Source organism: Onychomys torridus, chromosome 1 (assembly GCF_903995425.1).
Source record: "Onychomys torridus chromosome 1, mOncTor1.1, whole genome shotgun sequence".
NCBI classification, from domain to species: domain Eukaryota; kingdom Metazoa; phylum Chordata; class Mammalia; order Rodentia; family Cricetidae; genus Onychomys; species Onychomys torridus.
The window spans coordinates 75819421-75831576 of record NC_050443.1 but is presented as its reverse complement, the minus strand read 5'-3'; the positions used below and the strand labels follow the sequence as shown (position 1 = coordinate 75831576).

Below are 12156 nucleotides of genomic sequence, written 5' to 3'. Positions count from 1 at the left end.
TGCCCTCTCACCCTCAGGAGCCTGGATGCTGTCCACAGAGCCCACATGGAAGCTATGTGGAGGAAAGACTGGCAATTCCACCCTGTAGCCCAGCTGCAGTCTTGAAGGCAGTGGAGTATAGTCAAAGCACATGGTTGTGGCCAAAGGAGGTGTTAAAAAATCCTGCACAACGTGACTTGAGCCCTGGCCATGGGAGGACTTGCACAAATCTCGGGTGGACTGTGTGACTTGTACCACATAGCCTTGGAATCTTAGGACAAACCCACTCCTCCTAGGGTAGAAGACATTCAGACCACAGAGTGTACACTCAAGGCCAGCATACATAAGACACAGGGCCTGTGCTGTGTAAGAATTGCTACATGAGATGGTTTCCAGAATGGCGAAGGCAGCCGATGAGATGCTGAGGGCTGCATATTAACGAGATGGCTGTTAATATGCTGGGGGAGGGGGGAGTGGCAGGGTGTTCCAAGGACAAGCTTGCAAGCTGAACATGGACTTGGGGATGCGCATGCAACATGGCATCACTTCCCCCAGGCATTCCCAGGGAAAGGTCTCAGGGATCTGCATGCAAGGGCAGGAGCAACAAGGAGAGCACACACAAAGGAGGAGCATGGGGGTGCCACCTACCCGTCACTGTAAGCCCCATCATGGCGGGAGGCGCTGAGAATGTCCATCTCAATGAGGTTGTCCTGCAATGTCCCTAGGAAGGGCTGCTTGCCTAGGTTTCTACGCACATATGGAGACATGAATGAGGCCATGAGTCATGCATCGATGAAGGGGGTAGTAGAGAAACAAATGAAGAGTGGCTGTCGGGTGCGGCTGTGCATGAGACCAGCGGGGACAAAGGTTCCAGGCAACAGGTCAGTGTGCAAAGCCACATGTGCAAAGGATCCACCTGGCACACAGCATCCAGAGGGAGCACTCTCTATACAAACCCACATAGCTGGAAGTTGTGTACATCCAACTCCGGTTCTCAGCAAGGAGGACTGGAAGGTGCCCAGCGGTGGGCTAGGCACATTATATCCATTTTCTCAAAATTTCAAAATAGATGCTATGCAAGGAAGTCAGGGTGATCCCACTTCTACAGAGGAGGACACTGGGATATGGAGTTGTAGTGGGACTTGCCAAGGTCACCAGCAACAAGGTTCAAAGCAAGAATTTGAACTTGTTTATCTGGATCCAAAGCCCAACGTTCTCTACTTGACTCCCTCCACATCTGCTAAAGCAGCATCTGGAAACACCCACTTGGCTTCTCTGAAGACACAAGAACACCAAGCACTTGTGGCCACTGTCTTCTAAAGAAGGAGAACATTCTGGAAAGCCATACCCTGCCCAGGTCCAGCAGAGCCCCAGGGACTCAAATGGTGCACTGAGATAGGGCCAAAGAATCTGTATTTTTCTTAAGTCCCTGTGGATGAGGACCTGGTAGGAGTCTCACCATCCTTCAGCTTGTGTGAAAAGTGGGTGGTAACTGATTAGTAAGGAAGACAGTCCCCCGAAGACATAGGATGGGCTCTTTACCCACGAGGGCAGGAAAATGCTTACACATTCACCTGACTGTGCCCTGGGATGAAGACAGCCCTCTGGGTCTCAACTGCACTTGCTAGGTGATGCCATTCACCCTCAAGTGCTCTGGATCCCACTCCCAGCTGGTTTCGGGACTGCTGCTGCTGCCTCACGGTAGGACATAGGGAGGAGAGGTGTGGCAGCAAGCCAGCTCTGGGCTCCTGTCCTGCCAAGGAACCCTTCTGCCTCTTACCGGGCCTTCGAATGGACCACTCCAGTGCAAGGACTTCCTGATGCGTGACTTTGGGTAAAAATCTTAACTTCTTCTAATCATCCTTTCTGCACCCTGGTGATTATAACACTGAGATGCATAGGTTGCTATGGGGTCCACTGAGATGACGCTAACTGGGACAGTTGCCTTATCCTGTAGCCCCACACATGGGCTGCTGCTCAAGGAGCTCTGGGATTGACTTACATTTGTTCTACACCCCTACTCCCATGGAGCCAGCTCTACTCTGCCACCTCCCCTTTCAGGCTGGTGGGACACAGTTCTGAGAGGTAACTTTTCTGAGGTGGCAGTGTTTGTCCTGGAGCTGGTTTGTCAGGGTTTGCTCCACACCAATGTGCACTCTACACAGTCTGATCTTTGCCTATCACTTCCTCAAACCAAAGAGAGAGAGACTGTAAGGACCATCTGGAGGTCCCATGCCGCTAACATCCCAAGGACAGTGGAGTACAAAGTGATACTGTTTTGTAGCTAGGATACTGACAATGAGGCACTAGTGGGCCTTGTCCTGTAGAGAGTCACAAAACAGAGCTTGGGCCATCACTACCAGGATTTTGTGTTGTGAGGCTCCCAGTGCCTGGGAGGAGTGCAGGGGTAGGCCATGAGAGGCCTGAGGAGCAAGGCCGATCTGAATTCAGGCTCCAGCTGCATTCTTCCTCTGCCTTAGGCAGATGATCACTCTGGGAATCTATCAAAGGGTGATAACTGCTCACTCACACAACCAGAGGTGAACATGTGGATCTTTCCTCTGCATTTAACCCTCCCCAGTCTTTCCCAGGCCCACAAGATCTTACAAGATCTGGTTTGGATTGCTCCTTCAAAGTCATGTTCCTGGTACAGATACACTGGCTTCCTTGCTTCTCTCAAACAAGCTAAGCCTGAATTGTCCTTCTGTACATATTCCTGTACATCATACCTCCTTCCACAGTGATGACTTCTCACCTGCTTCCAGCAGCTCCTCATCTTTGCCCCAGCCACTCACTGACTCCTTGCACTGCTCTAGTACACACACACACACACACACACACACACACACACACACACACACATGCACACACTGTGTCAAGCCATCATGTAAGATCTCAGGGAAAGATGATGGGGAACACAGCGGTGTTGCTAAGGCTGAAAGAGCAGCCGTGAAGGGTAAGGTTTTCAACTCTCAGCGATTGCTCTGACCTCTTGGCTTTTAACTCTGCAATTGGCTCTGTGTTTCTTATTTAACAAGACGGTTACATCTACACAGGGGTGTGCTTGTCTGCACAGTATGTTTCTTCCTCATGTAATTCCAGTTCTATGAAGGTGGTTGTCCTTTCTGTCCGGCTTGTTGCTATGTGCCTAGAGGAGAAGATGGCTTGCTACATACATGCAGTCACTAAACAGATCTGAGCTGAGTGCTGCTGGATTCCGGATATGCAGAAGGAGGCCTGCCCGGCATATGGCAGACACATAGTGCCTAGAGACAGCAGCGGGCGGTGGTTATTATTATCTCCTCTAGTCTCTTGTTTTGAGGAGGATTTTTAGTCTCTCTTCATCCTATCTCACCCTGCACAAGGAGACCTCATAGTGTCAGCTCAGAGGACCCAAACAGAGTTCTGCTGCCTTACTGCATTGATTCTGGCTACATAGCCTGTTTCTGGGAACATTTAGGAGTTAGGCAGCAGCCTACATTCCAGAGAGTCAAGCCTGTACCTCATAATGACCAAAAAGTAAACAAATTAGCATTTTTTTAAAAAAGGCCAAGAAATAAGCTCAAAATGTTAAGGATAGGATATTTCAAGTGCCTAGATCAAGTGATTTTTATTTTTAATCTGTGTCTGTATGCATGTTCATGTGTGCTGGTACATCAGAAGGTTGGAGGATAACCTTGGGTGGAGAGCTCTAGGCATCATTAACCTTTCTTTTTTCTTTGACATAGGGTCTCTCACTGGCCTGGAGCTTGCTAATTAGGCAAGACGGGCTGCCCAGGAAGCTCTAGGGGTTTGACTATCTCTATTTCCCCAGCAGTGGGATTAGAACGTGTACTATCACACCCTGAATTTTTATGTGGGTCCTGGGGATCAAACCATGTCTTTGTGCTTGGAACGCAAGTGCCTGACTAGCTGAGCCCTCTCCAGCCCTATTTTAATATTTACAATTTAAAAAGAAACATGTTTGGAAAGGGAGAGAGCTGACAAGTGTCACTTAAAAGCATAGAGGCAGAAGATAAGGAGACAGGCAATGGAACAGAATGAAGGATTTCTCAAGCTACACAGCCATGGATCTTCTGAAAGTGCTTCTGTTAACATACCAACTCACTTGGGCATTCGTCATTTACATCACTTAGGAATTGGGGGTTGGGAGACCCACGCACTCGCTGAAAGTGATGCTGATTCAGACTGCTGTCTCTGTGGTGAAACAGCCTTACGCTATACTATACTTTTCTGATTAGTTCTGGATCAAATTATTTGGCTTGTGGGGTTGATGAGGAGACTGAGGTCCAGGGAAATCTGTATCTTGATCCTAAACCCACACAAGTCAGTGAGAGGTAGAGCAGAAATTGAGTCATGGGTGTCCTGACTCCCAGATCATGAATCCCCTAAATTTTATACTCCCTCCCAACACTTTAGATGTCTCGTTCCTCTGAGAAATAAAAGGTTCCTGGAGTTTTTCCTAGGATCACAAGCTGTTGTGCTCATCTGGGGTTGCAGCCCTGCTGGCAGCTTCATGCTCACCCCTGGGGCAGCTCCCTGCTCACCCCTGCTGGCAGTTCAAGTATGGATGATTGACTTATGACAAGGTATGAGCTTCTTGAGTGTGGATGGTGTTTCTACCTCCATTTACAGTTATGGAACCTGAGGCTTGGTAAGACTTCTGAGGTTCATCAGGAAAGGAAACAACAGTTATGGGGCTCAAAGCAGGTGTCTTTGACTTCCACTGTGCTTGAGAGGGAGCTTGGCAGGCAAATGCTGTGCTGCTCCAAGAGACCTTCTCTGAATGGGGAGGGATTTGGTCCCCTTTACACACAGAAGAGTCCCTCAGCAGCTTGAAGTTGAGGTTTCCAGACCTACCAGTGTGATCCAGGTCAGGAGGAATTAGCCTCAAAAGGGGAGAATAAATGGTCTTGGGAAGGGAGGTCCCCTGACCTTCAAGAGAAGTAGGTCTTCAGGATGGCCTCACCCAACAGCCAGAGTGCTTACATAAGCCACTGTGCTGGACTGTGTTTCTGTCCACAAAACCCTGGGACAGCCATCATCACATCTTCTTGTCATCTCCGTTGAGAGGTGTAGGACAGTAGGGATCATAGCCTACATGACACCTCATGGTGTGCAGGTGTCAGTGACTCAGCCAAGCTCATGAAGAGCTGGCTATGCCCCTGATGTTCAGACACATGAACGAAGGAAAGAAACAAACAAAACTCCAGCTCTTCCGGGCTGCAGCTAACCCCTGAAAGGCCCATCTCATAATACCTACTTAAAGGTTGTGAACAGCTACTCATGAACTTCTGCAGTCCTGACCTCATGACCTCAGGATAGGCAGGACATCCTTTACAATGACCTGATCCCCTTTGCTGCTCATTCTCTCTGTCAGTCTCAGGAAACCCCTGCCACCCCCATTACCCAACTATTTATCATCCTTCTCATATCCTTCCTCTTTTCCTGGCTCTTTTCCTTTGTCCAGCTTCCCTGAACTGAATATTTTCACTGCTGAAACCCCCTGTCAATGAATGTCTTGAGAAGTCGCTTCATTTCTTACTTATTTTGGAGACAGGGTTTCACTACACAGCCTCAAACTCACCATCCTCCTGCTTTAGCCTTCTGATTGCTTGTGCCACCTCACCTGGCCCAAGAAGACACTTGAAGTTATCGGGAAGATGGCTTTGGACAAGGCTAGATGCGAGGACTTTGGGAGATGGTGTTCTAGCCTGCCCCATGATGGCTGCGGGATCTTAGGCAAGTAACTTATTATTCTTTTTATATGATTCAGATCCTTCCTCTCTCCACGGGAGGTGGCAATGTTGTGTGTATACCAATAAAGCCACTCTCTCATGCAGATGTGTTAGAAGCAGTCCTGACTGTGTGAAAGGCCCTGTCTAAGACTGGCCCCTAATTGGCATCCGGGAACGTGGGCTTCAAGGAGAGCTTCCTGTGTGAACTGACAACATGATTGCTCTACTGTGCACAAAATGTATATTCAACCTAATGCTGCATGCATGTTTTCTTCCAGGAGGCTGAAATTCAGTATGTTTCAGGCAGAGGTTGTCCATATGGTAACCTTTATTATAACCCGAGGGCACTGGGTCCCTGCTGTGCCTCCTGGCTGGCAGCACTCCCTGTTTACCACAGTGTTTGCTGGGGGAGCAGGGTGTGCCTATTCTGGGTGAAGCTGCTGGAATCTCGGGCTTGGTTTGAAGCCCTTGATTTCACCTCACCTCTTTCCTTCACCAATTCTGTTTCCCATATTTTCACTGCAGAGAACTCAGAGCTGTGCTCACAACAGTATCATGTACCCTACTGGCCATTCACCAAACCAGGAGTGGTCTTGGGGACTTCAAACAGACCATCTGTGGGGGAGCTGGGAGGATTAAGGGGTTACATGGGGGAAGGACTCTGATAACACCTGACAGCTCCGAAGGAGGTCTCCAAGAATGTTTGTAACAGTTACTGATGCTATTGGGCACACAGAATGATGTCTTCTCCTCTGCTTGCTCTGTTTGCTCCATCCACGGATCATCCATAGTGCCTGTTTTCCCTTCACGTGCTTGCTAGGCAAGTGCTCTACCACTGAGCTAAATCCCCAACCCCTTTATATGAGATCTTATACACAAGGGAGAACAAATCACCCAGCGACAGGGAAGACTGCCCATTCCAACTGGGCAGTGTCTGTCTTACAAATGAGCTAACGAGGCTCAGGCAGGTTAGGTGACTTCCTGGGGCTGCCCTGACCCATCCCTGTGTCTCACTTGGGGAACCACAGTAGGGTTGGCCTAGAGATCGCAGGGTAGCCCTTGTCCCTGAGGTCACAGAGTTGGTTTCTCAAATTCAGTATGACCACCAAAGGGCTCCAGGCTCCTGACCCAGGCCTGGGATGAGCTGAGGCAGAGCAGAGGTTAGGCAGCCTTCTGTTTAGGTTTCCCCTTCATCCAACAGGAGCCTGATGGGTTATTAATCAGCCAGTCCCTGTGAAATCAATTAAATGCTTGATGCCACCGCATATCAAAGGAGTGGATCAGAGGCTGGGGGACCTTCGACACATGGCTCCACATAGAAGAACTGCAGACACTCCTGCAGGGTGTACTCCAGGTCTAGGCAGCCCAAGTATGTCCAGGCTCCTCCCTGGAGGACTTAGTTAACCGTGGGGATTGGGAGAGGTACAGGGGATAAGTAGGGAACGAGTCTCCAGAAGCTCCCACTCTCCATCCTTCTGGTTGCCTTACTTTTCTGCCAGGATGAAATATAACCCCTCTTGGTCATCCTACCAGCAGCTATGGTGTCTGCACACTAGCTTAGCTTCTTAGCGTGGACAATAAGGGGCAGGTGTGTGTGTGTGTGTGTGTGTGTGTGTGTGTGTGTGTGTGTCCCAGGGGGCTCTCCTGGGTATTGGCAAAAGCTGTTGGAGACAACCTGTCAAGTAGGACTGGCCCTATTGGGCCTCCTCATCTCCTCTCTGTCCCCTCCTCAGGACTTCTGACTCTTCATCTCAGTCACATGGCTCGGGGCCACTGGGAGGCTGTCTCTTTCTCCATTCATGACTCAGTTAAAGATATTGAGTCACTTGTGTGTTCCATCTTCACTCTTTTTTGTTTGTTTGTTTGTTTTGTTTTGTTTTGTTGTTTCAAGACATGGTTTCTCTGTCCTGGACTAGCTCTGTAGACGAGGCTGGCCTCGAACTCACAGAGATCCACCTGCCTCTGCCTCCTGAGTGCTGGGATGAAAGGCGTGTGCCACCTCCCGGCTCCATCTTCACTCTCTTTACCTGCGTGTTCATATTTCAAGGCCCTACCATGCTGTGGCAAGCACTGAGCCATGTGCTGGGGGCTCCACAGTAATTAAAGCGCAGTGTATCCCCCCAGCTTCTTCTGCCATGATGATCTTTTGCAAGGCGCTGTCTTCTTTGCTGTGTTTATGGATAATTAGTACTTTTGTTAATTAGTAGAGCCCCTAAGACAGCATATTTCAATGCAACTAGGCCCTCTGAATGTGAGTAAGAGTTATGTGGCTAGATTTGTTTGGGGAGCCCCTGGCAGCGGGACCAGGATGTATATCGGGTGCATGAAATGGCTTATTGGAACATATTCTCTAGGGTGGGACACCTTACTCATCCTTGACACAAGGGGAAGGGACTTAGTCCTTCCTCAACTTAATATGCCAGACTTTGTTGACTCTCTGAGGGAGGCCTTACTCTCTCTGAGAAGTGAATAGGGGGTGGGATTGGGGGAGGTCGGGGATGGAAGAAAGGGAGAAGAACTGGGATTGGTATGTAAAATTTAAAAAAATTTAAAAATAAATAAATTTTAAAAAAGAAAAGCCTGATGATGGAGGATGCTGGTTTAAAGATGGCTGCCAAAGCTTTGACATTTGACTGGCCCATGACAAGTTCAACCAACAAAATAAAGCAGAATTGACACTTTGCCCATTTGACATTTCTAGGCCCAACTTATAGGAGGATCAATGGCTTTTGTCTCAATATCTTGGAACCCTGATTCACACAGAATTAAGCACAACTGTCCTGTTCAGAGGATCATAAGCAGAAGTCCCAAGGCACCTTAGGGCTGAAGGAGTCCCCACAGATAAGTGAAATGCATGTGATGGGTGCTAAAGATCAGTTGACCACATTCATACAACGTGGAGCAGAAGAGTCATATATCCAAAACGTTTTCTGCCTCTTGACTTTCCCTGTGAAGAACCAGTTGCATCTTTCCTAAGCCGCTAAGTTGGGAGGAATTTGTCATGTAGTATTAGGCAACTGGAACCTTTTGTTTTCAGGGGTGAAAATGCACAAGGTCTAGGTCAACTAGTGAGCGGTAGGGTGGGAATTTGAGTGGGGGAGGGTGTAGCTGACCCTGAGGACTGTGCCTTGAAACACTCTTGATGGTGAATGGCCTGTCATATCCTCAGAACACCAGGCCACACTTCTGGAAAGCAGTGAAGGGACAGACCCTGCCCACTGCTCTTCACTCTTCTGTTGGGTAGGGACTCATGGATATTTTCTCAATGATTTACTTCTTCAGAGCATTGACACAGGGAAGCAGAGCTTTATGAAAATATGGGAAATGGCTCTTACAGTGTGGCTTCTAGATGCTGGGCACTGTATGTGTGTTCCTTATATTTCTTCTTTCCAAACTATTTGAACAGCATAAATTTTTATCCTAATCTGTCAATAAAGAAATCAAAACTTGGGGATGTTGAATAATTCACTCAGCTGGCAGTTATGTTTAACGTACAGATCTCATGTGGCTGAAGATGACTATGAATGTGGCCAAACACAAAATCATTAACTTACCTAAAGCATTGTGAAGTGTGTTTGTGTGTGTGTGTGTGTGTGTGTGTGTGTGTGTGTGTGTGTGTGTGTGTGTTGGTTGGTTGCTTGTTCTGTCTGGGTTTTTTTTTTTTTTTTTTTTTTTTTGGTAACTTGATTGTATGGTTCTCAAGTGTGAACTTTATTGATATATCATGTTGTCACACAAAAGGTTCAGCATGCTTGAAAGCCAACGTAAGAGGATGTTCATCTACTTTAAAAAGTCCACAACCTTTTCCTGATGCTCAGTGACTGATTCTGCCCACCGAACTCTGCAACTCTCTCTCTTCCACTTCGTCTTGTTTAGTCTGGTGCTGCCAGCCTGGTATGGTCAATGTTAACATGCAGAATTCTGATGGTGTCATCTAGCAGAGTTGGTACCGCTCTTAGTTTGGGGAGCTGTCCTTAGATGCACAGAAGTCTGGAGTCATAGAGGAAGCCTTCTTCAGCTACTCATGGGCTTCAGGACTAAGTACAATTCAGCTAGAGTAAGAAGTGAGGAAGGTAGCCAGTGGCAGCGTGCAGAGGCCTGTGCAGAAGCCCGGAAGAGCATAGACCTGGAGAGGACTACATGCGTACACTGAATATTAAATATACATAATCTAGCTATATATAATAATGGTATGCTGCATGTATACTAATGAATTATGAAAGGGTGTGCATGCCTAGATGCACCTTTTGGCAGGCTGAGGTGGTATTTTTCTTCTTTCTTATTCTATTTGCTGACTGCTCTGTGAAGGACATTATTGAATGATAATGAAAGATGAAGGTACAATTTCATTCATTCTAAGCAATGGAGACAGGAGGACAAAGGATCAGCAAGGCAGGCAAGTTCTAGCTGATGGGGCAGGGGAGGTGAGTTGGGACAATCTTTACATCACATATTGACCATCTGAAAAGCCTCTCTTGATGTCCTTCAGGAGGCATCTCTTTCCTTTGAGAAACTTACAGACTCACAGGAAGAAGTCCTACTTTGCTTCTAAAACGAACTTCCAAGTAGTGAGAATGGCATCCATGATCCATGCAAATGGCCAGAGCCACTGATTAGTTGCTGGCTTCCATCAGCCATCTCCCACTCAATAAACACTGAAAATAATGGAGATTTGATTGTCTACCCTGGGTGGGATAACAACAATGAATCCATTCGGTAACTGATGAGGGCAAGAGAGGCATTTTAGAAGATGTGAACAGAAATGGTAATAATTAAGACACTGGGGTGGGTCACGGTAGGCTCATATCTCTGAGAAAGTTGGGTTTGGAAAAGTGGGTTTGGGAAAATGATTCCACAAGTATAGAATGTAACCAAAGGATTGTGATTTTTCTCTTGCAGACCCCATATACTCAATGTGCAAATACCGTCACCATGATCATAGAGTGTCAGGCAGAGGCAGGTGGGTGGACCTCTTGTGTGTTGGCTCATTTCCCTTCCTCAAATGTGGTTTGTCATGTAGTCCTCACAAAGAACAGGAGTTTTGGAAAAGGAAACCTATGCGTGTCATTTCTTTAAGAGAGAAGGTAGAAGAAGATTTGCTAGACCAGCCTGGAATACTTCACCTATGATTTAGAAAGCAGGGAGAGAGGTATGCTAAAAGTGCTCTGTTCAGGTGGTAGAATTACAGGCCCTCTAATTCTCTTTTTATCTTCCTATAATGTCTTAAGTGAACTGCATGGGTTTTATAATCACACATACACACACACACACACACACACACACTTTGGAAAACAGTGGCTAAGCACAGGAGAGGGAGATGGCTGCAGGACTCAGCCTGGCTGCAGTCCTTGGGCTGAAGGAAACATCCCATGGCAAATCCCAGAAGAAGGGGATGAACCACAGGGCAACGGTACTGGATAGAGAGTCTAGCACCCTGGGGTTGAGTCCTAGCCGTGTATCAACCTCTCATATGATCTGAGCTGGTTACAAACCCACTAAGTCTCAACTTCCAGAACTCCTGGATGAGGGCATCATGGGAAAACCCATCTCATCAAAGTGTATAGAATACATGGAATCGCCATATGAAAGCCTATCTACTGATGGGAAAACCTTAGGGGCTTTCTGGGTACAGAAGGGTCAATAGATCAGGAAACATGAATGGAAGGGGAGACTGGCCTTCAAAGAGTACCTTTCACAGTTCAGATAGGCCTGATACTAGGAATAGAGCAGTGAAATCACACACAACTGGCTGAGTTGAGGACCAGTCCACATGGATCCGAATGCCTGCCTTGTCCTACATCTGTGCCTACCTCCTTTGTGCATTTCTTGACTACTTTTATAAAAGCCTTCCCCAACCAGCCTCATTGCTATTGTGTAGACAGGGCAGTGATGTTTGTGAGTTTATCAACTTGACTGATATCATACCTTTAATAAGCAGCAAGCTAGCACTGGACCTCAGCTTTGGTGGATTCTGAAATCCCAGCTTTCCACAGCTCTCTCCTACCATTGGAGAGTACCAGCCCAAGGCAAGGCATTTCATACCAGATTCTCTAAAGAGATTGGAGGCAGAGACACATTCCCTGCTGACCTGGCCAGCAATAGACCTTAGACCCTGGTTGTTCTGCCCTCTGTCTACCCAGCCCTCACTTTACCCTCCCAACCTCGGTTCACTGGGACCCACCTGGTCTCCAATGGGATGTTACTGTTGAGTAGCCAGTTGTCCTGGGCATGGGTTGGCTCCTGGGCGTTGCCTGCTGGGGTCTCCCCGGAGAGTGAGTGGTCTGTGGGTGCCGGGCTGGGGTTGCTCCTGGGGGTGAAGTTGCCCCTGTTCAAGGAGTTGATGGAAGCCGCGTGGTGCTGGTTGGGGGTATGGGTGTGGGGGAGTGGTGGCGGTGGTGTCCGGAGCCGAGGGTGGTTCTGCAGGCCGCTGGGATGATCT

At 47.9% G+C, this 12156-nt stretch overlaps 1 protein-coding gene across 5 annotated transcripts in view; it reads right to left on the bottom strand.

Moving 5' to 3' along the window:
• Window positions 1–12156, bottom strand: part of Tenm4 (teneurin transmembrane protein 4) — a 761032-nt gene that overhangs the window by 213287 nt on the left and 535589 nt on the right. For 3 of the 5 annotated variants that reach the window (XM_036186680.1, XM_036186679.1, XM_036186683.1), the window contains 2 exons: window positions 11899–12154; window positions 628–726 (listed from right to left, as the gene is read on the bottom strand). In XM_036186680.1, coding sequence (XP_036042573.1) covers window positions 628–726; window positions 11899–12154 — 355 coding nt within the window. The remainder of the gene's footprint in view (window positions 1–627; window positions 727–11898; window positions 12155–12156) is intronic. The other 2 variants (XM_036186681.1, XM_036186682.1) reach the window with 1 other exon arrangement.